Genomic DNA, 27976 nt, shown 5'->3' with positions numbered 1-27976 from the left:
AAAGTTTTGGGTATGAAACGTGTAAATTCTGTACTTGTAACAAAGACCGGTATCATTTCCAGAAACGTCGAATAAAGATCGCAGAAGAGATGCTTAACGACAAATTGAATATCCAACATCTTCAAACACTTCGATGCTAGGACGAAACGTGGGTTTATGAATATGACATCGCAACTGCCTAACAATCTAGCAAAAACTAGTCGAAACCGAAAAAACTTAAATTCGCAAAAGGAACGCAAGTTCACACCAGCCGTGGCTTATAAGGCTATTGGCTCAAAAATAACCTCTTTTCAAGACGATAATAAATATTTGCAAAAATTACGTAAAAATTTTGGATTTTTTTTTCAGTCCGGGTCAAATTTAATCAGATGGTGATTATATGGTACCAGTAAAGCAGAAACAGTAACGTATTTTTCGATGCATACATTGAGGGCTGTTTATTTCTTAATGGTTGAATATTGCAATTTGCGCTGTTCAGATACAATTTCTGCAGAATAGACATTTTTTGAGTTTCTTAACACTTTCAGAACCTCTTGGAATATACTACTGCGATCAAATTGAAAGGTGAATTTTTAAATTTTCGGTACATTTTTTTAAGTTTTCTGTAAGCTGGTAGTACTGTTAGTGACATCTATGTATGTCAAATTTCACGTCAAAATATTCAGTAGTATTTGAGATACGCGTCATTTTGTGAGGCTCTAAAAGTGAATTGTTCGATTTTTATTTACTATGTCTGAATTTATTGAACAAAGAAGTGCGATAATGCACCATCTCTTACTGCTTTGGTTATTCGTGATCATTTCGCCAAATTTTCAACAAATATCGTGGCGCAACCACCGCATTCGCTTGTTTTACGTTCGTGTAACTTCTGGCTATTCAGCAAATTCACATGACCAATCCGAGAACACCGTTTTGACTCAATTGAGGATATATAGTAAAAGCTGAATCGAAGAAGGCTCTGTTGGCCATCACGACGCAGATTTTTCCAAGTGCTTTGATGACTGGAAAATTCGTTGGCATAAATGTATTGCAGCGGAAGGGGATTACTTTGAAGGAGATGAAATGAACAAAATTCACCTTTCAATTTGATCGCAGTAGTACACTTCAGATTAAGGAAAGCTTGGTTGAAGAGTATATACAACCTCTTTTATTAAAATTCAAATGAAATGTAGGATCCTAGATTGAAAGTCTTAGCAAAGCTTTGGGGTTCTATGTGATTTATGTGGACGTAATAATGAATGCAGCTACATCCATGATAGTGAAAGGGTAAAAGGACCGTTTAATAGTTGATCTACTACAGGCCTGACATCACTTATGTAATACTCAAATAACATGCTTTCAACGTCAGCTTATGCTGTTGGTAGAAATATTATTAAGGAACAATTGAAATTCTCGGGATCTTTTATGGCAGTTCTTTTGGGCTCTAACTCCGCGTTAGATGTGCCTGTAAGTAAAATGAGTCTTCACAGTTGTGAATCAAATGTTGCAGAGTTTAGTAATTTATTCGAAGGTAACAGAATTTTCATTAGGTGTTCTAAGGCATCGAATTTATGTTCAGACGTACTCTTTGGAAATCAAAAAAACCTTTTTAGGATAACACGCTATTTCGAAACTTAAAAACTTAACCACTTAAAATTAAAGAAATCGCAAATACCCTTTAAATGCGCACACTGGCCAATTTTCTATTTACGCCCCTTACATTGCACATTTACTGCAAAGAAACGAAACCTTTATTTAATTACGTATGCAAACTTTGCATTTTTAATTAAAACTGTTGCCAGCAAGTCGGGCGCGCACTGCAAATAAGCAACATTTCTACATCGCATCGCACAGCTGCGAGGCATATCAGCGCTCGTTCGCCGCGCCATATTTAATTTAGCGAAATGCATGCCCTAAGGCTTTATCTAGGGTTTCCTCTACATACATTTTAGCGCGCCAATTGAAATGCCTGCCAGCCGTTCGGACGCAGCTTGCAGAGTAAGCATGGCTAGGCGCTTATACGCCGCCACCTGCACGACCCACATTCATCATACGGCCTGTTGTACCGCCGTCTGCTATTATTTTAACTTTGCTTTGCTGCTGCACTACGCCGGCTTCCTGCTTGCTGGCGTTGCTTTTGTTGCGCGCTGCCTGAAGCAACTGCCGTTCGTGTTGCATTTACTTAGTCTGCTGCACGGCGACGACGACGCTTGCCCTTCAGCCGCTGTTTGTGCAAGCCAAATTGCAGCACGGAAATTAAGCTAACAAAAGCGTTGTATACTCGACTAAACAGTGTCATTCGAGTTGCAATTTCTGCTATTACTTTTTAGTTTTCAGTTTCAACAATTTCGTTTTTATGTGCGCCACTGCTTTCTCACTTGCTCAACTTCGTCGATTTCTTAGGAAAACAATACGAGCATTTTGCTTTCGCTTGCAGCGGCAAAAATTTCGAGATTGCTTCGCTTGCTCAACGGCTCAAGTTGCAAGTTGCCTGCGTTATTGTCCGTAGAAAAGCTCAAGATTGCTTAAGAGAAAGGATAATGTTTGCGTGTGTGTGCTGCGTGTTGCTGCTGCTGTAGGCGGAAAGTTGCACGAATGGCTTTGTTCTGTGTAAAATGTGTCTGATTCAATCTTTTAGCGCTGTTTAAATTATATTCTTGGATTTTCACTTAGTTTGCTTAGTAATTGTTTGCTGATGTAAATTGCGATTGCTGCCCTTGTCAGCTGAACAATGTTGCCACTTAATTGTTAATTGCAGTAATTGCTCCAAATTGAATGTATATTTGAATTAAACTGAAAAGGTCTCTAAATTGAATTTGAAATTGTTGTTGTGATGATAAAAAATTTCAGACCAAAATTGGAACTAAGAGTCACGTCTTTGAATATAAGCCTGAAACAATGAAATCATTTGGAAGCATCAAGTTCGTACCTACAATTGACGAGACGAGACGGACGAGAAACTTCTAAGTCCGTCCTGTATTTTGGAAAGTTCTTTCGAAGCAATCACTTGTTCGAATCCAACAGTTTCTGAGATCAGCAAATACAGAACAATTTACTAAGTGACGAAATAAAAATGTCCAAATGCAAAGCTTGAATAGAGAGCACGGAAGCTGTAATTCTGCTGGCATTTTCAGCAGCTTCACAATCCAGTGCGTGTCTTCGCTTGCTGCAATTTTTTTATCGTATTTTTTCTGTCCCTTGCTTGAGTTCAAAAGCCTCGTAGTTCTAGCGCTTCATTGCTTTGATCCACATCATCTATTCATCTATGTTTTGGTCTGCCGCTGCTTCGTTATATCTGCATCTGTACGGAAGAATTTGCTAAAGAGAATAGTTGAATAATATGAACAATACTAATCCGAGAAAAAAGGCAATCCGATCCGGAATATCATCTAACCAAATTTCCCGTAAAATGGCAACAAAACATTTGTCACACATTTCACTTACTTTAATTACAAATCCATATTAACGCCTTCAAAATAGTTTTTTTTTCAAACAAGTATCCCAACGCATAATCCATTTTTCTATACCCTATTATGAGCCTCTGCTCAGACACCTTCGGCAAATTCTGTTTTCATCGGCATCAGCACGGGTTTGGAGCGCTATTGCGTCATATTCATAAACTCACGTCTCAGTATCAGTAATGATGCGTTTGACGAATGTAGGGTCCCTAGCTACGTTGTCAAACATCTCTTTTTCGACCTCTAAGTGATGTAATTTTTTAGAAAGATTTAGGTATTTTGGTGCAAGTTTAGCATTGACACACTTCATATCCAAGACATGGACCAAAAATTGTTCCAAAAACAAGTTGAGATTCTCTACTCTCACTCTGTACCTAAAAGGGCTTTCAAGCGATGTTTCTTTAACTTATGCGATCGCATCATCATCAGCAGAGATGGAACGACGCACATGGCAAATTTTCGATGACTTCATGATCTTCACTGAATGCTTGGGCTACTCAAATACTTATATTCTTGATAAGGTAGACTACCGGAAACACTTCTCTCATCTACTAAAAACCCAAAAATCAAGCGAAATCGTTATATAATCTGATTTTCATGCTAAAAATCGCCTGGCAAAGCAGTTTGTATGGAACAGTCCGGTTAAAATTTGATAAAACGGCAGTGCTATCACAGAGTGAGATAGACAAAGAAAATGAAAGAGGAAGCGCGAGCCGATATACCAGTTATGTTTTATGAAAACTTTATGCTATATCAAAAATAATACAAAATCGGCATCGAAACGAGAGACTTGACTCACGGACAAAGGCTTTCCGGAAGTATTAGGAAAAATGCCTCACATTACATTAAGAATTTCGAACCCAAATAATATCAAAATTACTGAGTGGGATCTATTTTCCTAGATCTTAACTACCACAACAAAGGCACATTTTATCCGTTAAGTCTTCTCATATCGAATATCGCTTAATTTTACCGACATTGCAGAACATAATTACATACAATCAAGTGCTTAACATATACACTATGTCGCCATTACAGGTTCAAACCGTCTCCATCAGCTATCTGCGTTGCCTCATCGAGCATGTGCGTTGCTATCTGCTGGATCGCGATATCGAACTCATCTATTATACAATACGCAAGTCGAGCGACGTGCTCACACGTGATCCAATGCAGCTTGGCTCACAGGTAAAGTTTCCAAAAGTAAAAAATAAAATAAAACCCAGCCATAAACACACAAGTGTAATATGTGACACACACAGCCATACGAAATGCATTATTAAAACGGTATCCTCTTTATTTCGTCACTTCTGCGACAGCTCATCTCCTGGCTGCGGCCAATCAGCGAACATGACGAGAACGACAACTCCCTGCTGAGCATAACGGTACGCTCGGCGACCGCCTGGTGCGACGGCTACACTGTGCCGCTGCTGGTGCCACTCACCGGCTGGCTGCCGGCCACTTTGCCCTCGCAGATACGCGTGATGACGGTGACCGGCACCGGACAGGTGCGTGACGTTTGCGTCTCGCCCACCAAGCAACATCTCATATTGGCAACCAAATCCGGTGACGTGCAATTGTGGCACATAATGAGCAACTCGTTGGAGCACATTTTTAAAGGTGAGCGCAAGTAACGGTATTTAATTGCAAACTAGTTCTCGTCAATATGCGGGCGCTTGTAACAGTAGCGTGTATGTATTTGCAACATTTTGCTGCACTTAATGACACGCCACTCGTGTACCGACACTTGTGTGCTTCGCTTTGCTCATTTATTTCACCAAATTACTATGACTATTATCATTTAATTGCCACCGGCATTGATTTTCAAGCAATTTTTCGGTTTGTTTGCTCGTAACTGTTTTTTTCTTGGTTTCATTACTTTTCATATCGCTTTTTATTTGCCGTTATAGGTCACACCGCCGCAGTCACGTGCCTGCTAGTTGCACAACAATCCGATATCCTGCTGACTGGCTCCGAGGACAACACGGTGCTCGTCTGGAACGTGACGACGCGTGTGCTGAAGACTCATATTAAGTAAGTGCATGCAAGCCACCGCTCAATCCAATTGACCCGTTCATTATACGCGTACTTTTGTACAATGTCTCCATACAATTACGCTGAGATTTAATTGTATGAGTTGCGTGTGTATCTGCTGTGCGCAGTGTTTGTTGTTGTCGCTTTTCGATTCAATTACACTTCTCTTTTTCTATTCATTACTTGCCATTACTTTATTTCTGATATTTTTTCCGACTATTTTCTTTGTGCCGCAGATCTCATGGTGGCATTGTGACGTGCGTCGCAGCTGGCGTCAATAGCACGTTGGCCATTAGTGGCAGTGAGGACTCGACGATTGCAATTTCAGATATACACAGCGGCAGATTGGTAAGTAGAGCGGTTAAGTACCAAGGAATATCAACTAGTGTAAAGGGATTAAAAATGTGCTTGCAAAGTTTCCAAAGCAATCGGTTAATAAATAAAAAAATAAAATAAAATAGTATAGGAATGAGCAAAAAACCTAAACCAAAACCCTTTTTTCCGTTTCGTAGTCAGAAAAATTGTTTGATAGACACCTCTAAAAAAGACTCGCTAAGTATGACAAGTATAATTGTAACAAGAAGGTCCACCGGCTAACGGTTTCTATTTTCTCGCTTCCAACTACTTAAAAAAATATTTCAATGAAAGAGTTTTGTAGAAAATAGAATACTCTTTAAAAAGGATCAATAACAATTTTTTATTATTTTTTTTTTCATTTTTGGCAATGAATATTTCTTAAACGCTTAACTTAATTTAGAAATTATATTGATCATTTTTGTAGAGCAAAAAAATTACTACAATTAAAAGCTCATACCTTTCTTGGAGGTAATCTATCAACCAGTTTTTCAGAGTACCATATAATTTTATGAATATAGTACATCAATATATAAAGCAAATAAATATAATAATAATTTTGTTAAACCATCAGATCAAAATTGAACGGCACTGGAACAACTCTGCGCGTAACTTGTTTCGATAGTAATTTCTTCCTAAATTGACACAATCTGTTTTTATTCGTCTGAATTTTAATGTCCGCATTAAAATTAGTGTGGGTTAGATTAATCTGGTAAGCCAATAAGCCACGCATAAACCAGTTTGGTCCTTTGTAAACCAGATGGAGTTCACTTGCTAAGTCCAAGAGGCGTAGTCATGGTAATTTTTACATACTCTACGGCCTCAGTGTCGATACCTTCTCCAGTGTATCTTACTGTGAGGACCCCAGATGCTTACAGCATAGTCTTGCTAATGCGGGAAATGTCCAAAGAGATGATCTTTTGTTTCCCTGGTGCCCTGCTGTAGGCATTTCCTGCAGTCTTCGATCTGTAAGCCCTATCTTGGAGGCGTGTGTCGTCACCAGACAGTAAGCAGTTAGTATTCACAATCATGCTCATACAGTCTTTTCTATCGAGTGCCAATAGGAATTTTGCGTACTTCCGATCTACCGTTTTGCACATGACTTTTGCAATTTTGCACCTTAGTAGCTCGTTCCATCGGGTTTTCATTTTCTTCCCTTTTGTCGAGGTCGTCGTATAGACAATGCACGGGTTCTCCAATGTTGTTCACGTGTTCGGATGTTATCCTTACTCCATTCTTGGCAATCTCGTCCACTATTTCATTGTCCTCGATGCCTTTGTGGCATGACACCCAGTAGAAGTTAGGTTGCTAACTTCTGGCAACATTTTCCACTCCTATCCTGCTTTCCAAGAAAATTAGTGTATATTTTGCAAAATATGTTTACGACGCAAAAAATTTGATTTGCGTTTTTTATTATGGAATCATGTGGAATGTGTTTTCTATGTCAATCCGGGTCAAATTTGATCACATGACGGCTACCAAATTGCATTAAAAAATAGTAAGTTTGTAATCAAATTATTTTCGTATTTCGTAGAAAACTAGAATCTACTGGAAATATGAAAAGATTATTATAAATTTTAAATCTTCTTCTCTTCTTAATTGGCGCGCCAGTCGTTTCTTCTTTTCGCTACATGGCGCCAATTGGATATTCCAAGCGATGCCAGGTCCTTCTCCACTTGGTTCTTCCAACGGAGTGGAGGTCTTCCTCTACCTCTGCTTCCCCCGGCGGGTACTGCGTCGAATACTATCAGAGCTGGAGTGTTTTCGTCCAACCGGAGAACGTGACCTAGCCAGCGTAGCCGCTGTCTTTTAATTCGCTGAACTATGTTGATGTCGTCGTATATCTCGTACAGCTCATCGTTCCATCGAATGCGATATTCGCCGTGGCCAATGCGCAAAGGACCATAAATCTTTCGCATAATTTTTCTCTCGAAAACTCGTAGCGTCGACTCATCGGTTGTTGTCATCGCCCAAGCCTCTGCAGCATACAGCAGGACGGGAATTATGAGCGACTTATAGAGTTTAGCTTTTGTTCGTCGAGAGAGGACTTTACTTTTCCATTGCCTACTCAGTCCGAAGTAGCACCTGTTGGCAAGAGCAATCCTGCGTTGGATTTTAAATCACTTCAATCAAATTCAACTCAAAAAATACTCATAAAAATAAAAAATCTAAATTTAGAGTTATTTGCTGCACAGACAATAATATTTCACTCGGCAACAGTTTTGTAAAGGGTGCAATATATTTCACCGATAATATTAGGGATTTTGTGAACTCCAGCATGACTTCAAGTGCAGACGCAGGCGAGCCTTTGCAGCTAGTTGAAGGCCTACCGAACATTGAAAATTAACATTTTTTTTAATGTGTCACAGTTGCACACTTTACTTCCTCAAAAATTACAAAATGCATTCACCATTTATTAAATTATATAATAATCTCTCCTTTAGTTGAATGTTGCAACATGCGGAGAGCAAAATGTTTGTCCATCAAACATAATGGTTCACAGCACGTTGGCCTTCCGCTAGGACATCCGTCTCATGTCGTATGCATAAAATGCCATGCACATATTGCTACTTGCATCCGTACGGCAATACAATCGAAATTTTGGGTTAAGGAAGGCTTTTAAATACTTAAAATTTGATTTTTTGAGATTTGAGTGCGAATCTTAACATTGAAGTTGATGAGGTTGAAGTTTTGAATAAAAGTATTGAACACTAATTTGAGCTGCATATCATATAGTTCACACATATTTTTCTAGAGTTGATCTACTATAGTTTTAATAATAAAACATCAAAACTCCTTAACAAAAATTCTAAAAAAGAACCGAAATATAACCAAGAGACGAACATGTTTTCTGTTAGGTGATAGAAAAAAATCAACATCTTCCCAAGTCACATATGCTTATATAAAAGTATGTGTCTAATAAAAATTTGAATATTTATAAGTTGAGTATAAGCGTGCCTGTCAAGCGCTTGCCAAGCTAGCACGTAATAAATTTTATTTGAACATTTATGACGCGCTACGAGCGGACAGCTCTAACTATATATGTCAGCTGTGTGCGCAAACTTTTAAAAGCGACTTTTGACAGATGTGCTTGCTTAAAAGCAAAAAAATACACTTTTGAATTTTAATAAATGCATTTTTCGTTATAAACGTAGATTACTATTTATTGTGAAAACTTGAAAAAATATTTATGGAAAATTGAATTGACTGCATATAATTTTTCATTAATACTTATGGACATTTATTTATTCTCTTTTGTAGCTGCACAAAATCACACATCATCGCGCTGCTGTGACGAGCGTGAAGGTTAGCAATGCCTGCGATGTGTTGATTTCATCAAGTCGCGATAAAACGATTTGCTTATGGTCCTTGGACGATTATACGCTGCTGAACAGCATGCAGATGTGCAGTCCGGTGCGGCGAATTGACATCTCATGTGACTCGGTAAGTGCCCCGAAACATATCATTTCTGTTGCATTTAATTAAAATTGATATTTCGCAAGCGTAATTGAAGAGAATTAAGTGCTGAAATAAGTATTCAAATGAAATGCATACACGCAAACGACACGGCGTATAAGTGACCTAGATAGTTCAATACAGGTAGATGGTTCAATGCAAATGTGACATGGCGTATGCGCAACTTAACACCGTGTTATATGCATATGAATATATACGTGCCTTATTCAACTTGTTTGGTTATTTATTTTCTATTGCTTTAACCTTAACCTGCTGTGGTTATAAACGTTGATCCCTCTGGCGCGCAAACAGCGACACTTTCTCGTTTTCCCTGCGGCGTATTAGCAACTAGATGACTTCCTAGCTACGCAACACCTGTGTTTGTGATTTTTGTGAAACTTAATATTTTATGAAATTTTATGCACTTCAGCAATATTATTTGTGACTTATTGTATGAACATTATTGTATACTCACTTTGATGCCGCACCAACAGTGCTCATATTTGGCAAAAGCGTGGTTGCTAGCGTTTTATATGGCTCGATTTCTTGCAAATTTGCTACTATATGACTCACTGTAAGATTGTTAAATTTATTATAGACATATATGGTTTTAAGTTAAATGGAAGAGCCGGAATTTTTTAGATGTGTGATGATGATTTTGAATAAAAAATGTATGGTACCTGGTTTTGATTGATCAGTTTGTAAGGCAGCTTTATGTTATAGTGGTCAGATCTGAACAATTTATTCGGAGATTATAGCTTTGATTTAAAAAACAAGCCATGCTGAGTTTTGTAAAAATATATCGTCTAACAAAAAAGTTTTTCGCACAAGGATTGCATTTTTATCGATCAATTTGTACGGCAGCTATAAGCTACAGTGGTCCAATCTAAAAAAAATTTTACAGATTTTAGAGTTCTGTTGAGCAATACTTCTTGCCAAGTTTTGTGCAGATATCTAATCAAACAAAAAAGTTTTTCATACAAGAGTTTGATTTTGGTCGTTCAGTTTGTATGACAGTTATATACTATAGGTGTGCGATCTGTATTCTATTATTGAAGATTGTAACGTTACCTTTAGCAATTATTTATGCCACATTTCATGAAGATATCTTGTCAATTAGAAGTGTTTTCCATATAAGGACTTGATTTTTATCATCCAGTTCGTATGGCAGCTATACGCTACAGTGATCCGATAACAGTAATTTCTACAAATATGCTGTATCTTTGGAAGAAAAGCATGCATGCAAAATTTCAGAGCGATATCTCAAAAACTGAGAAACTAATTTGCGTACACAAAGACATGGCCAGATCAACTAAGCTGATTGAATTCCAACGTTCCCTTTTAGGTGTTACAAACTTCGTTGCAAACTTCATATATGTACCACAATCAGGGCAAAAAAATATCTACTTTGCACTATATATATAAAAGTGCTTCAAAAACATAATAATTTCGTCCCATTAATGACACAATTAAAGTCACAACCCTCATTCGATGTGAAATACAGACATTGATTTGTCATTTGACACCTCAACAAGCGCATAAAGCATGTTATCTCAACACCACGAAAAAAAGTAAATGCTTGAAGCACTCAACAAACCGAAATCGCTCAAACACAACAGAAAATTAGTTGAAGAATTGCATAGTTGAGTGGCTGAACGTGCAGAGCACTGTCAGTTACAGAGCCAGCAGCTCTAAGTACACTCACGTATAAACAGCAAATAGCAGCACTTCTACTGCTGCCTTGTTGTTTTTTTCTGTTTTGTTGCTTTGTGATAAATCAACATGTCTGTGCAGATAACAGGCAGAGTGGACATTTAACAAAAGGTCAGTTGGACAACGGCACTTCCGGACCAAGCTAGTTAAGTTGCGAAAATCATGCTTTAGTTTTCACTCTTTTTCGTAGCATTTGTTGCACCATGCGCACGACGTAGACACGTTGACCGGATATGGATTTGCCACCAATGTATTGTCGCATTGTTGTTGCACAAACAACTGTGTTTTTGTTGGGCACGTTCACTCCTGTCTTGGCATTTCGCACAGCTTCTACTTGAGGATAAGTTTATTGGTATTTTCTGTTCCGGCAGCACATCTCTATATGTGTGTGTACATGGCGGTATGCTCATCTTTTGACTCTTCGCATTTCCTGCATTTTCATTTAACGGCAGCCGGCATATCTGTGGTATTCTTGCGAAAACACACACATCCCTACACTCACTGCAGTGAGTCTTCGTAAATTATCAGCTTAGCTGGCCGCGGCGTGGAGCGCTGATATTGGTTGTTAAATAAGCGTAAAGAATTTTGACAGCAAAAATGAAAATGTCATGGCTCTGCCACCTTTATGAGCGGAAGTAATGGTCGTAAAGAGAGTGTAAAAGTCGGTTTTTTGTGTTTTTATTTACCATTATCATCGCCAAATTTTTATGTCTTACTCCAAAGCAGAAAGTTAACTGATGTTCTTTTTTGTATATTTAAAATTGCTAACCATAATAAATATATTTCCACAGAATAGTTAGTTCTAGTATATATAAATCTATTACTTTTGATTATAATTAAAGATTCTGGAATAATTGGATTGATCCGCTTAAAGAATATGCAAATATTCACATTTTGAAACAACTCGAAGCTAATTTCTTATGCAACTATAACATAATCCCCGTCTCTATTACCAAAAGACTGGGTCAGTCGATTTTTTCAGTCTTCTCGTGAAGTGCATTTATCACCATGAAGAAATATTTAGCGATGCACAATAACCTTCCAACCAAGCTTTGCCTTTAGGATTAAGTGAGTATTCACCCGCTAAAATGCCGCCGAAATGTGTTTATTTGGTTGCGATTCTGAAGATATTCACAGATGGAAATTCGTTTCCAGAGATTGGTTTGAGTTAACTCGTATTACACACAAACAAACACCGAGCTTATTTTTGCATCGAACCTTATTTCAGTGGTTCTACTACTAGATAGCTGGGCCACGCGGATGCTAATTCAACGCTGGGCCAGTATCGGTACTTGTGCGGTTGCAAAAGCCTTCTGGCCCAGGATAGATCGCAAGAGATCTAATGATCTCTTAGCCCTCAGCAAGGCCAACCTCTCATTATTAGTGGGATTCTTAACAGGCCACTGTTCTATTGGCTTACATGCGGTAAGAATGGGTATCTTACCAGATGCTGACTGTAGAAGCTGTTTGGAAGAGGATAGCGGTAGAAACAAGCCAGCACTTCCTGCTTGACTGTCACGCATTTGGGAGGGCAAGACTTAGGCACTTGGGGGCGCATACCTTTGGACATCCCACCGAACTGGCGGGTGTTGAAGTTAAGCGTCTATGTAACTATGTATTGGCTACAAAGCGCTTCGCCAATCTGTAAGTCCGAACACGGGAGTTCTTTTTTTTTCAATGGCATCACAAAGGGCTACATTATTAGTCTACGTGTGATCTTTGATCAGCCATCTAACCTAACCTAACCTAACGTATTTCAATGGTTCTATGGTTCCGGGTATTGTACTATATTTAGGTTCTGGATAATCGAAACAACTATCTAACATGATATTTTCGACCATTGGTCGCCCAGAGCATCTTTTACATCAAAATTATCCCAATAGAATCAACACCGATCCCACTTATAGGACGAGAGATACAAATTACTGAACCATCTATTAGAAAAATTATGGGTCTCTTTATCATTCATTATCGACCATTTTTACACGCTTTTTCAATCACTATCGTCAATAAGTACCGTTAGTTACATTTTCACGCTTTTTCTTTATCATTCAACACCATTTTTCGCTTCACTGCGTCATAAAGTTACATTAACTGTTGTTGTTTTATGCTCTTCTTTTGCAGGTCTTTCTGTTGGCGCACTGTGAAGATAATGTGCTGTATTTGCGCACATTGGCCACTGGCAAGGAACTGCATGCCCTCAAAGGTCACAAGTCACAGGTGAGATATGAGAAATGAGTTAATTGTGTAAAGAAAAATAATAAAAGAGGTTATTGGAAAGAGAAGGAGAACGCGATAAAAAGAGGAGGAAAGGAATATTTATTTAAAGTCAGAAAGAGGAAAATATTTTAATTTTCTACTTTCACTTACACTCTTAGCCTTAGCGATTAAATGCATAATCATTAAAGATTATTTAAAAATTTAAAAGATCAGGCTATAAACTCAAAGAGGATAAGCTAATTATACGATCTCTAAAATATAATATTTTTTCGAAAAAAGAGTTACCTTTTTCACTTCAATTCTATGCCACCAAAATTTGCAGTGAATTTTTCTTTTGACTGCTTAAATCTCACTTATGCACACTCCCTCTCACGTAGCTCCATGCCATTGCCATCGCTAAGGATAGTCAACGCGCCGTCGTTGGTGGCGAGGACACACGCGCACTCATTTACGATATGCACTCCGGTCGCCTCATACGCTCAATGCCACCCAATCCCGGTTCGATTTCAGCTCTATATATAATGGATAACGATGATTTTCTTATCACAGTCGGCGGTAATAAAATCACTTTCTATTCATTCCGTAACGAAGAACTCTACGTACACCCGTACTCGCATAATCAGCGCCGAAAACGTTCATTGAAACGTGCGCAGCAATCGCAACGTTCCCCATCGACCACGCTGCCACCGATTACATGTTTCGATATATCACGTGATTCGCAATTGGCCGCCATCGCTTCGAGTCGCAGCGTACATATTTTGAAGATCAACACACCCGAGTATCAGACGACTCTGGATGGACACGCAGCCCCCGTGACATGTTTAAATTTTGCGCCGAACGGTGAGTACTTGGCAACGGGTGCGGACGATCGTACGGTGAATGTTTGGAATTTGGCCTTGGGTGAGGTAACCAACTCCTTTAAGGTGAGTTGTCGTAGTAAAGGTGTTTGTATTTGTGTGTGTTGGAGAAGAAATTTATATTTTGTGTACAATAGGGTCACAATGCGTCGGTTTGTTGCGTTGTTGTGCTCATGGACTCACGCCGTATCATCTCGACCGATCGCGATTCCATGATGTATGTGTGGTTGGCCGAAGGCGGCAACTTATTGCAAACCATACAGGGACCATACAAGTTTTTGGCAGCCACAAATAATATGAAGTTCGCGGTAAGTATACAAATTTGTACTTAAATTGATCGGTAATTGACTTGGTAACGGGTTAGCCGAACAGTAGGACACGATCTTTCATATGCAGTTAGAGTCTGAGAACTAAGGGGAAAAGTTGACTATCAAATTGGTTGCCATGCAGCTGAAGGCAGTCGCTACTGCTTTGGAGACGATAGTAAAAAAACGACTGCAACGTAATTGTGTTACACAACAAAAATGAGTCACGTTCACAGTGATCAAAGAGATAATATAGGGAAATCTGAAAAGATTTGTATAATTTTTTTAATTGTTGGAAATAAAACTTCAATAATTTAAAATTAATAAAGTAGAGAGTTGCCACTCGTTTGAAATTTTGTTAGTAAAATAATGCATTTACATAACCAAGAGCAACTACAAAAGCTGACCAAATTTTCATAGTTTTATGGATAAGTCGGCGTCAAAATCCAATTATTTAAAATAAAAATGTTAGAATGTTGCCAGATGTTTTGAAATTTTTTTTCGAAAAAAAATCTATTTACTAAAAACAAAACTATAAAGAGGTAATAAAGGTTTGCAGAGGTTTATGAAATTATTTAAGGAATTACTTCGATAGGGTTGCCATCCCTTCAAAATTTTAATTCTGAAAAAATTATAAAGTCAAAGGTACATATTTCAATAAGGACCTCAAGTTAGTGAGGTTTTCGAAAGGGTAAGTTTTAAAATACTGTTGGATAGTGTTGCCACTTGGTTAAAAACTGTTAAAAAAATTTCATAAATTCCATACGTATTATCCATTACTATTGAGGTTTTAGAAAGCGTAAAATTTAAAATATTATTGGAAAGTGTTGCCACCTGGTTACAAACTGAACTATTTTAAATAAAATAGTTTCTTTCCACTTGAGGAATGATACGTATAAGACTTACATATTTACAGATTTATAGAGCCAATCTGGTATATTAGTTACATAATTTGTATTCAAACATCTTTACGAAAACTAATTACATTCTAACAACTCCCCAAAGGTCTCTACAAATGGTGACAACACATTGAAGATCTGGTCACTGACGCGTGAAGATGAAAAGTACACCGTTTCACATTCGGACGAGATCACTTGCTTCACAATCACCGCCGACAGTTTGTACATAATAACCGGTTCGCGTGATATGTCCTTAAAGGTATGGCAAGCCACTGGCGGCAAGCTGGCACAAGTGCTCGTCGGCCATACCGATGCAGTGAACTGTGTAGCAGTGTCAGTGACCAACAAGACACAAGTCATATCCGGTTCAAAGGATACCAATCTCATCATTTGGGATCTGCATACCGGCGAGGAGCTGCATACGCTGGCCGGCCATTTAGCACCGGTGCTGGGCGTCAAAGTGTCGGCAGATGGTATGTATGAGTGTTTGTGAAGTGAAGCGTACAGACTTAACTTTTCTTCCCAAATTTACGCTAGGTTCAACGGCCATTTCGGGCAGTGACGATAAGACACTCATCGTTTGGGAGACCAAACGTGGCTTGGCGCTCACTTCGCTACAAATGCATGTGCCCTTCCAACGTTTCGACATCAGCCTGGAGTGTTCGCGCATTTTAGTGCAATTGATGGAGAGTTTCAATTTACCGGTTATTTGTCTACACAACACACCGGCACAATACGTTAAATTGCCCACCTACTCGGCGCCGGCAATGGATGCGGAAGGTTTGCTGCGGTTGCAATAAAATAACTGAATATTTTATAAAATTTAAATTAAATTCGCAGACTTACGCCCACAAGGTCCCAAGCGTCAAATGAAGCGTTTACTCAAGAAGGAGGTATCGCTGGACACCTACACGTGGCAGAAGAAATACGGTCATCTGACGTCATCGGTTATGATGGCACAAGTAGATGAGCGGTTGAAGCGGCGCTTTTCTGTCTCCGCCAGCATGGAGGAGATTTCGAAAATAGCCGAAATGAAAACAATCACTTCGCAGACCAATCTGGGTCCGGAGCAAGCCGCTTTGGCGCAATCGCAGCACTTCGATCAGCTGGAGGCATTATGGAACAAACGCTCGCCACCGCGCAGGAGACACAATGCGGTAGGTCATAAACAAACGAAACCTTCTTTCCAAATATAATGAAGTATCTGTAACTCAAAAGTATAATTTGTACTAAAACTGATTTTTGTATGATTTTTCGCCTAACAATATGACAATAACTATATATATACTTATATGTATGTATATTAATCTCTAGCTAGCCGCTATACACACCTATAAGTAGTCAAATATGCTCAACTATTGCCGGGCTTAACCTCAAAATAAATTAGATATTTGTGTATATATATGTATGTATATAATCTTATTACATAATACAATTAGAAATTGCTTGTTAGTAATAATATTCAGATGCGCATAGACTTAGTGCTTGGCTTCATTGTGTTAGTTTGTATTGCGATCACCTAAGTTTAATCATAAGAAGTGTAAAGTAATAACTATATATGAAATCGCTTAGAGCAATAGCAACTTGGCAACTTTAGTGTTCCGTTATCGATCTCACACTCCTACAACCCCAGGATTGTATTTGCAAACAGAAAATTGCAACTTAGAAAATAATCTCAAGCAAACATGGATAAGCACTCTTTATGAAGTAATTCGGATATAATTTCCTTTATATATAGAAGGTTAGGTTAGGTTAATCTGGTAGGCCAATAAGCCACGCATAGACCAGTTTTGGTCCTTTGCGATACCAGATGTAATTCAGTTGCTAAGGAAGGAGTAGTCATCCTTTAGGTTGCGTGCGCTTGACGCGAATTTTATTTTATTATCGATACCTCCTCCAATGTATCATACCGTGGGGACCCCAGATACTTACAGAGTAGTCTAGCCAATGCGGGACAAATGCTCAAGAGTTGCTCGATTGTTTTACCGATGACTTGCTATAGACATTTGCTGCAGTCTTCTCCCATACAGCAAACTCAATGAAAAGATTTATCATTTTCATTTCATACCTTAGAAGTAATATAGGGAACCACCTCTAGAAAAGTTGAAACCAAGCTCCAAAAACTTCGAAAGAATTGTTTTTTTTATTGTTATTGAATGTTTCAAGTCCGAAACCAATTTTCGCCGATCCCACGCAAAGTTTCAGAAGACGTTCACTACTTACAATGTCAAAACCGTATAACAAACAGAATTATACGCTAAACGGAATAGTTTTTTTTTAACAAACCCTAACATTAAGAAACTATCTTAAAAAAACATTTTAGCTCAATTTTCCTATACATTAATGGCTGTTCCATTTTCTCGAGAAACAAATGTTTCAAGTTGATCCTTCCACTTTTGGTGCAACTGAGGCTAGGCTAGGTTGTAGCGTTGATCTTAATCGATGGGTCCCAATTAGACAGCTTTTGGTCTTTTCTGTTGCCAATAAACTGCTGAAATTGGTTTACCAGTTCCTCATAGATCGACGAAACGATTTGTGCCTATCAAAAAAAAATTTAAGGCGATTAAAAACAATGCTAGTCATTTCGCCGCTTCGCGAAGCTGTGTCTAGCGAGATTTTTTAATCTCAGTCTGGCAAATGCCGGGCAATAGAGGAGAAATTAAATTGATTCCACCTCGCTTTCCGCCATATAGCTTTGACAGTAAACGTTCGACAAAATATCTTACCGCACCGCTGGTGAACTTATCGGACAGTCTCCAGTCTTCTTTACTGGCATAGGCACCGTTTACGCGATTATAGCCGTGTTAACAACAGCGCGTCAGTCATTTCTTCTTTTCTCTATGTGGCGGTCTTTTCAACGGAGTGGAGGTCTTCTTCTTCATAAGGACCTACTCGCCTCAGTCCTTATCCCGTCCATCGCATCTCTTTGACGGCGGTAATGTCAGTCTTCACTCTAAGGAGGACATCAAGCAACTGTAAAAGAATCGTTTCTGGCCACACCCAAGTGAACGGCAAACAGAGAACTTTCCTCACTTGCGTGAACTTCTGCACACGACTCCATCCTGCAGTCTCCAGTCTGACAGTCTTCAGTAAGTGCACCTAAAATTGCGGCGAAATTTTGTTTTGCTAAAGGCAAGTAATTGGGAGGACCTTTTATAGCCCCCTTGAGGCCAGACAACGACCGCATAAAACATTTTTGGCTTAACTACGGTTTCATAGAACCAGCACACTACTTTTGGTGAGGCGTCCCATCTCTTCTTAATTGCTTGTCTTTAGCAGAGTAAAGCGACCGATTTCTTTCTCACTCTCTCTTCAATGTTTGACTACCATGGAAAGCTTTCATTCAGAAAGAAGCACCAAGAGCTTCACAATGTAGAATAGAGGCTCTCAATGAGTTTAGGGTAACAAATGAAGGCAGTAAACTCAGAAATGTTCTGAGAAAAATGTTTTCTAAGCGAATGCTTACTTCTCGATAAATAAAAAATGTCCCACATTGACTAAATAACTGGAAAAATTGTATGCTTTTGCTGGAGACTATTTCGCCAGAGTTGCCAACTACCTAGGTATTTGTTTACTGACCAAATCTATTATTACCGCTACCGAATGTATTGTCGATTATATATTTCTTTAAGTATATTATGATTTCGCAATGTAAGTAATAAGTATGTATGTATGTATGGTATGTAGTTGTAAATTGTGTCTTTGAGAAAACTTCTTAATTTTTTGCTTCTTTCCTCTTTTGTTCTATTTCCAAAAAATCAAACAACAACACTAAACTAATTAAATCTAATAAAAAAAATAACACCAAACTGTAAACAAACAAAATCGTCACTGCACAGGGTCTCTCACGGCAAACATCGCTCGTCGAGGATCGCCTTGAGTCATCCGATGACGATGAGTATCACGACGAACGAACAGGTATGTTTTCACTCTCGTGCGATCAGATACACTTGTTAGCACTTAAACCGAGCATGCTGCGAATGCGTTCACTTTCCTTGCAAGAGCACATTTGGGTCACATGTTCTATGAAGGTACCAATCGCTCATTTAGCACTTAAACAACAACAACACGGCCACCATTTCCACAATCACCAACACACACACACCTCACAGTACACCACAACCACCACCACATTCACAACAGCCGACGGCAGCAGCAATTTCGAAAATCCGAGCAACAATACTACCGACAACTGCCACAACAACGACAAAAACAGCAACAGCGTTAATGTTAACAACACTAAACACCATAAAAATCATACGCATACCTGCGCCTGCTTGCTGCTGCACCAACACAACCAACTTGCCAACGAGCAGCAACACGAACAATACCAACAACGCCGACGTTGCAACAGCAGCGCCAGCGCTTTGTCGCAACAACCCGATTTAGTACGCGATTTGCAGTGTGGCGACGTGAACTCAGCGCCCAATTCGCCCGACGACAAATCGGACGATGCAACCGATTATCTCAGTCGCGCGCGTCACATCTTCCGCTGGCGCAGTTTTCGAACGCAGCGCGCGGCCAACGCACACAAGTGTCACTCCTTGCAACCGCAAATCTATTTAAACACCACAACAACACTAAGCTCTACTCAAGTAACCAACTATCATTGCAGCCCACAGACCTGCCTACCGCCCAGAGCCACGCCCATTATCATCGTAGAGAACTATGAACATCGCAATGTGCAACAGGTGCGCTCAAACCGCGTAATACATCCACGTACGGGGCGCGCCGCTTGGGGTCAGACAGCCGATGAGTCGGCTACCGAACTGCGTTGCGCCAAGCAAAAACGTGGCGTGAGTAGTAAAGTTGTGCCGCAAGCGGCTGGCACAGCACAGCCCAAGCAGAGACCATTCAGTGACACAACGTCGCCAACACACGTTCGCATGTCCGAATATTTACGACGCAGCTTGCATATGTCGCGCATATTTAAGCGATCGCACTCACATGGCGGGAAGTCTTCACAACCAGCGGAGACTGCGCTAGGCAATAAAGGGAAAGCGACTGCAGTTGAAACGGACGGTGCACTAAGTAGCCGAGCGCATAAGTTGCATAATAGATTTATGTTGGAGAAGTCAAAAGAAGAAAGGCGTACTAAATCAGTGGATAAGGAGGGAGACCACAGCAACTCCTCGTGTGTGATACAGTAGTGAATGCCAATAAATAGTTAACACTAAGGCTAAGCACATGGTGTGGACTATACGTTCATCAAGTTTGTGTTACCCCATTTTTAGCCTCATACCACCACCAGTGGTTAACTTGCTCGTAGGTAGTTGTAAGAGTTCCCAGTTCGGTTTCCTCCAAGCGTAGATTTTTGATTTGCTATGTACTTTATAACTATGTCAGATAGAACTGCATACGAGTAATTTACCGATATTCAAAAATAATTTCTCTGTAGAAAAGTAAGTCTCCTTTTCTGGTTAATGGCATTCTTTTTTGATGCATCCATATTTAACCAATTGCCATCTGAAATCATAACTAACGAAAGTCATTTTTCTAGCGATGGTAATCATTTAGCCAACGATTTAAGATATTCATTTATCATTTATAGAGGTTTCACTGTACTTTTTGCTGAAAATTGTCGGTTAGTAGCACAAAGCGGTATTGAAGGCAATTAAAAAAACTGTTGGTTAATCGATAAATTAAAAAAGTATTACAACTCGGCACTCGATATGCACAGAACATAAAATTATAGTAATATAAACTTGTAATCGATTTTTATAATATTACGAAAAAGTTTTGGTAATAAAGGGCTTTTTAGACATGTGGTATTCAAGAAGGAATAAAACGTATGTAAAACAAAAAATTCGTTTCTGCCGGGGTGGCTTCGTAGAAATCATCCCTGCCACCTGCTTGAAACCGGACCGCCTCCCAGGAGCAACAAGAGGTTCTTCCTCAAATACATCGACGACATAAGACACGCATGACGCTACCATCCTCTTTGCATGCCCAGCTAACACCTCTCAAAGCGGTCCGACCCCGTCGAAACAGCACGTTTCCTGGGCCTACAGTTGGATGGCCTCGATGACAACTTATCTGAACCTTACCATCCTAACAACGGAATAGATAACCGTTACTACAAAAACAACAAAAGTAATCCAACGGTGTTAATTTGTACGATCTCGGTGGCCACGCTGCAGGACCACCACGAGTGATAACGCGCAGATTGATGGTTTCGTTAGCTGTATGGCATGTAGGGCATCAGCAACATCCTTCTATTCAGCTACGAAAACGTCATTAAGAGTATAGTATAGCGAACCATATGGACTGTAATATTATGGCCGCCTTCATTCTTGAAGAAATATGGACCAATGACCAAAATTTTGTTGTGAAAACCGGCATCGATGACCATCTGGTTTTGGACCCATGCACAAAACGTTGGTTCGGAGTAAGACTGTTCATTATAATAGTGGCAAACCGAACTGAGTACAAATTAAGTATCTTCGGTCAAAAGGATCAACACCGAAATAAATAATACCTTATTGAAAATCACACGTCTAAAAACACACACGGCATTATCATTCAAGAGCAAAGATACAAAATACCCAAGTGTACATAAAAAAACGATTATTAGTTAAGTTATTTTTAAAAATTTCAAAATTTTAGTTAAAGCATATTTCTAGCAACAACACTTTCTTGCAGCCACCACTACACAATTACCAATACACAAATCGAATCAGTCAATCACTTTTAGCACACATTTACAGTTGCACACTTATTGCATAACGGTACCACTTTTTGCCTGTTCCAAATACTTTGATTATGTAGTTTTGCACCATTTTATCTTGAAATCATTTCAATTTATTTTTCAATGATATTGCGCATGATCTTTTAGCACTGTTTTCCACACGTCGATTGCATTATAAATGTGCTACCACCCAAAATGAATATTTTACAACAATTTAGTTTTGTAATTATAAAATATATGCAATAGCAAGTAGCCGTGACTTGACGCATGAAAAAAGCTTATATTTAGTAAATCACGAATTTTTGTAATTTAGTGTTTTTAATTTAATTATATTTTTGATGTAGAATATGCGTTTTTTTACTTTTATTTCTGGAGTCAAGTAAGTATATGCGAGAAGTAAATTTTATGAAAAGCAAAAATCCGTCAAATATTTTATATTAGTTTTCGTTTTGACCTGTACACTAAAGATGTAAATATATCATATACATATGTTCATATCCGATTTTTTTATGGTGATCACAGCTTCTTCTTCTTTATTGGCGTAGACTGGTTTTAACCGAGTTTACAAAAGCGCGCCAGTTATTCTATCTTTTCGCTCTTTGGCGCCATTTGAAGATTCCAAGTGTAGCCAGGCCCTTCTCCACCTGGTCTTTCCAACGGAGTGGAGGTTTTCCTCTTCCTCTGCTTCCCCCGGTGGGTACTGCGTCGAATACTTTCAGAGCTGGAGTGATTTCATCCATTCGGACGCATGACCTAGCCAGCGTAGCCGCTGTCTTTTAAATCGCTAGACTATGTTAATGTCGTCGTATAACGCTATATGAGTTCAATCAACTGCCGTATTCCCCGTTGTCAATGCGCAAAGAACCATAAATCTTCCACAGAACTTTTCTCTCGAAATTTCGTAGCGCCGACTCATCAGATATTGTCATCGGTCCTAACTACAACTATTGGCAGGACGGGAATGGTAAGTGATTTGTAGAGTTTGGTCTTTATTCGTCGAGAGGGGATTTTACTTCTCAATTGCCTACTCAGTCCGAAGTAGCAGCTGTTGGCAAAAGATATTCTGCGTTGGATTTCGAGGCTGACATTGTTGTTGCTGTTAATACTGATTCCAAGATAGACGAAATTATCGACGACTTCGAAGTTAGGAATGTCAACAGTATCGTGGGAGCCAAGTCGCGAGTGCGACGACTGTTTGTTTGATGATTAGAGGTATTTCGTCTTGCCCTTGTTCACTACCAGTTCCATTTGCTTGTCTTCCTAATCCAATCTGGAGAAAGCAGAACTAACGGCGCGGTTGTTTCGGACAATGATTAATATCATATCATATCATCGGCGTACGCCAGCAACTGTACACTCTTATATAAGATTGTATCTTCTCTATTCAGTTATGCAGCTCAAATTATTTTCTCCAGCAGTAGATTGAAGAAGTCGCACGAAAGGGAATCGTCTTGTCTGAAACCTCGTTTGGTATCGAACTGCCCGGAGGGTCCTTCCCGACCCTGACGGAACTTTGGGTATTGCTTAACGTCAGTTTACACAGCCGTATTAGCTTTGTGAGGATATCAAGTTCAGAAATAGCGGCAAAGAGACAAACCCTTTTCGTGCTGTCAAAGACGGCTTTAAAATCAACGAAGAGGTGGTGTGTGTGTCGATCTTCCTTGCACGGATCTTTTTCAAAATTTGACATATGTTAAATATCTGGTCAGTTATAAGCAGACCTAAAGCCACACTGATAGGGTCCAATCAGTTTGTTGACCGTGGGCTTTAATCTTTCACACGGTACGCTTAATAGAACCTTATATCCTATGTTGAGGAGGCTTATCCCACTGTAGTTTGCGCAGATGGTAAATTCCAAAGAAGCTGATGCATTCTTCTTATCAGTTCTTCGCCACCGTATTTGAATAGATTGGACGGCAATCCATCGGCTCCTTCCGCTTTTTTATTCTTCGGACGAGTAGTAATTATTCGAACTTAGAATTCGGGCGATCGAACGTCCACTCCATCGTCATCGATTGGAGAATCGGGTTCACCATCTCCTGGTGCTGTGCTTCCACTGCCATTCAGCAAGTTGTGGAAGTGTTCCCTCCATAATATCAGTATGCTCTGGACATAAGTCAACAGACCACCTCTGAGGGTTCTATAAGAGTATGCTCCGGTTTTGAAACCTTCTGTTAGTTGCCGCATCTTTTCACAAAATTTTCGAGATATTTTTCTAACTTTCGGGCTATTTGTGGATTTCTTCCCAAAACAACTGCGCCGGCATGGTGACCACGAATGAACCAATTTTTTATACCTTGCACTGATGTGAACCATATTCCAGTAATGGCGTTCTGCATAGACCGAAACAGAGGGTAGTCAGAAGGAGTAAGCACTAGGCTATAAGGCGGGTTAGGTGGGTAAAACTTTCCAGCCGCTGGATTCCAAATGGTTCTTAACACGTTTTGCAACTTGAGGCCGAGCGTTGTCATAATAAATAATTATGGTCTCTGGTTTAGTCGTGAATTCTGCACGTTTTTCGGCAATTACTCGCTTCAAGTTTCTGATTTTTCGTCGGCAGAAATATCTGTAAAATGTTGCACCTGGTTTTAGGAGCTCATAATACAGCGTGTTCTTCTGAATCTGACAAATATAGAGCATTACCTTAGTGTTATGGATATTCAGCTTTATCGTTCAATTTGCTGGTTTATCGGGAGTCACATATGTTTGTGTGCGTTTAGGGTTGCAGCAAGTGATCCCTTTTTAATCACCAGTCAAAATGCGATGCATACACTACTTTTTTGTAGCTTTAAAACACCATTCCTGTCCTGTTATTAGCTTTAGTTATACCATTACATTATTGTTTCGTTAGCACTACGCAATTTGACGATTCAAATACTACTTCGACATATGTATATTTGTTTATGGTTATCTACTTGTTTTATGCCAGCTGTTTGTTCGATTCGCCACACTCTTTGGTGAATCACAAACAGCTCAGGCACACCACAATGTCATTTGCAATGTATAATCGAATATATTTGCGATGTTTAGATCCCCGACAGAACCAAGGTGAGTATATAAAGTTTTATTCGAAACTTAAAAAATTTTCGTTTTAAGCACTTTTCGTCAAGCAAACATCAAAACATACTTTTTCACCAAATCTAAATATTTTCATAAATTTTGACTTAAATAAAAATAAATTTTAAAGAATTTTACGAATGTTTTATTCTTCCTCTAATGTAACATAATATATTTTTCGTGTTTTTATATAGTACAGACTTTCTCGTTACGTACATAAGTGAATTTTTTTCGTGCTCTAAATGTTCCGTTTCACAACTTATTCGAGTAAAAGCAGTAAACCAATAATCCAATATATACAAATGTTTAAATATTTTTGCATTTGGCTACCTTTGTATAAACTAACCATAACTTTGTTTTTATGTACATTTTACATTGAAATTACCTACAACTGCCCGCGCACAGTGCATTCGAAAACCAGCTCGCGTAATTCCCTGCAGCAACCCATTATCTAAGGAGCACCCAAGTCCAACAGCATAACCCAAAAGCAAGCATATTGAAACACCCGTCAACTAGACTCACATTCTCACTAGACATCTAAGCTATACATACCTATGTATTTGTTGTAATATGCGTGTTGTAAACAATGCAATGTGCTCTCTGAAATCCTACACTGAGTGGGGCGTCAGTAGCAGCCTGCGCCTGCGTCCTTGACTTAGCTAATCGTGTACACTCGAGTCAATCTGATTTTATTGCCTGCATTTTTTAGATGATTTCGATGACTATATACGGGCGACGCTTCAGTAATTTCGATTCACCCGTTTCCTAACTTCCACACATTCATAGAAGCGAAAGTAAAAACCGCAATGAAATTACCATTTTCGGAAACTTACCTCAAAAACTGCTGAAATCTTAGAGCAAAGTATGATTTTTGTAGTTTTAAGCACACAAATAATTAAAAAAAAATAATAAAAATATAAAAATAACAACAAACAAGTAATATTACGGGTAGTTAACCGTTAAACACACAGAGTGCACATAAAATGCGTTTCAATTAAAATTTTGTCAAATTAACACACACGCACACACACACAGGCAAGTGAACGGAGTGTTGCGTGAGAAGATATTGCTGTCATTACACAGAAACCATTAATTTTCTTAAGAAGCAAAAACTGTAAATTAAGAAAATGATTTTTGAGTTTTGATTTAGGGGTTGTATCCACTAGCAAGTCCCAGAAGTCAGTGTTTTTTGTGTTTTTTTTTTTGAGGACGCATTTTATAATAAAAATAAATAAATATTTTGTATTTACAGATTTGAAATTTCAAAAAAAAATTTTTAATTTTTTTATTTTTTAAATTTTTTTTAATTTAATTTTTAAATTTTTAATTTTTAAATTTTTTTTTATTTTTTTATAATTTTTTTTTTTTTGGTTAATACTTTTTAGAGTTTTGGGCGCCTATTACTGTAAATTTAAAAATTCTAAAAAATAGGCTCATATCTCCGAAACATTTTCCCGAAGTAACTTCAAATTTTCGGAGAACGCTCTCACACATCTTATGCGTTAAATATATATGAAAATAAATCTTTGGAAATCGACAAGTGGATATAACCCCTTAATCTAATAGTAATAACAATAAGAAAATGCACCAGGCACACAACAAAATCATCATCAACATTTCGCACACACAAGCAAGAGAAAAATATATTATCTTATACAACAACAACTGCAATGACAACGCAACTTTAACGGATTCACAATGCATGTAAGTAGCGAAGGAATGCCAAAAGCGACTATTATTGAACTATTTAGAATTACGCTAAAGTACACATAGATATACATATACATATATAGAAGAAGATCTTGTTTTGTTGGTATGCATATGGACGCTTAGTAAAATTTAGCAAATACATATTTTCATATGAGTTTTTTATGATTTTTTGTAGCGCCATTGTAGTTAACGCTTTTATTGTTAGCTAAACAAATGTAGGCGAAGTAGTCGCATTAGTCTATCTATATACATATGTATATGTATGTATTTATACACACACACACAAATATAGCAAGCATTATTAGAATTATTTGAGTGATTTTTTTCCTTATAAATATTAATTTGAATTTTTCTTCGAAAGCAAGTTTAGTGAAATTGCTTAGACGAGATAGATGGCGCTGCTAGCGTGAAAAAGTTTTCAACCTTCATGAAAATCCGAGTGAGTTGATACTTACTTAAACCGTGCAGTGAGGGTCTCATAACTTTAATTGCCGAGATTTTTTAGCCAAGTCAACCTATTCACCTTACTTCTTCATTCACCTGTCGATGGCATAAACTCGGAAGACATGTTGAACGTTTTTATAAAAGATTAAATTAAGGATGGTTTTATTACACGAATTTAAATCTCAAAAGCTCTCAGAAATCTCAAGAACCTTATGGCAGCAACAAATTTGTTAAAGCGGCTGATATCAACTCCATCTACTTCGCGAGAATCACGGAAGATATCATAGCAGAGTTGAAAGTCTGAAACTCAGTCTTGCAAAAGATGGGCAATGGAAGAGAAATTTCCTGGCTGTTTCAACCCCACCTTCCTCCAAACAACTTTAACAACTTGCGTCCGTTTAAAATTTCAGCTTAACCGCAAGCACGCCTATTGATCAATGATCAGTAAAAACTTTTGCGATTGCGACTCGCAATCGCATATTAGTTAGTTGTTCGCCAGCGCCTGCTAAGCTTACTCAAAGTCCAGTCGCAAAAGGACAACGGAAACCCAACTTGTTTGCAAGTCGATTTAATTGGGACAAGGGTGCGCTCTCTTGCTATGACCGGACTTTATTCCCCTGATGCAATCGACAGTAAAGTCAGATGATCATTTTCGAGGATTCCTACTTTTTTGAAGAAAAAACACAGAAGCTTCAAATTTTATGAGGAATATTTGTTATCATTTGAAAGAACATTTATTTTCAGAAGATTATCTCTTTCAAATGTTGGCCACGGCTACGTCTAAGATGACCCATCCGTTGAAACC

General features: G+C 38.6%; 1 protein-coding gene across 11 annotated transcripts in view; it reads left to right on the top strand.

Moving 5' to 3' along the window:
- Positions 1-27976, top strand: part of LOC126756873 (protein qui-1) — a 159250-nt gene that overhangs the window by 127736 nt on the left and 3538 nt on the right. For 7 of the 11 annotated variants that reach the window (XM_050470354.1, XM_050470351.1, XM_050470348.1 and 4 more), the window contains 12 exons: positions 4476-4622; positions 4754-5054; positions 5345-5468; positions 5705-5816; positions 9084-9266; positions 13116-13211; positions 13589-14134; positions 14206-14376; positions 15379-15745; positions 15810-16052; positions 16113-16429; positions 19112-21186. In XM_050470354.1, the coding sequence (XP_050326311.1) occupies positions 4476-4622; positions 4754-5054; positions 5345-5468; positions 5705-5816; positions 9084-9266; positions 13116-13211; positions 13589-14134; positions 14206-14376; positions 15379-15745; positions 15810-16052; positions 16113-16429; positions 19112-20422 (3918 nt within the window). In that variant the 3' untranslated portion in view covers positions 20423-21186. Of the gene's footprint in view, positions 1-4475; positions 4623-4753; positions 5055-5344; positions 5469-5704; positions 5817-9083; positions 9267-13115; positions 13212-13588; positions 14135-14205; positions 14377-15378; positions 15746-15809; positions 16053-16112; positions 16430-19111; positions 21187-25422; positions 26722-27976 lie in introns of those variants that run through there. The other 4 variants (XR_007666650.1, XR_007666649.1, XM_050470355.1 and 1 more) reach the window with 4 other exon arrangements.

Source organism: Bactrocera neohumeralis, chromosome 4, assembly GCF_024586455.1.
Source record: "Bactrocera neohumeralis isolate Rockhampton chromosome 4, APGP_CSIRO_Bneo_wtdbg2-racon-allhic-juicebox.fasta_v2, whole genome shotgun sequence".
NCBI classification, from domain to species: Eukaryota; Metazoa; Arthropoda; class Insecta; order Diptera; family Tephritidae; genus Bactrocera; species Bactrocera neohumeralis.
Note: the sequence above shows the minus strand (reverse complement) of the source record. Positions and strands in the feature narration are given on the sequence as shown.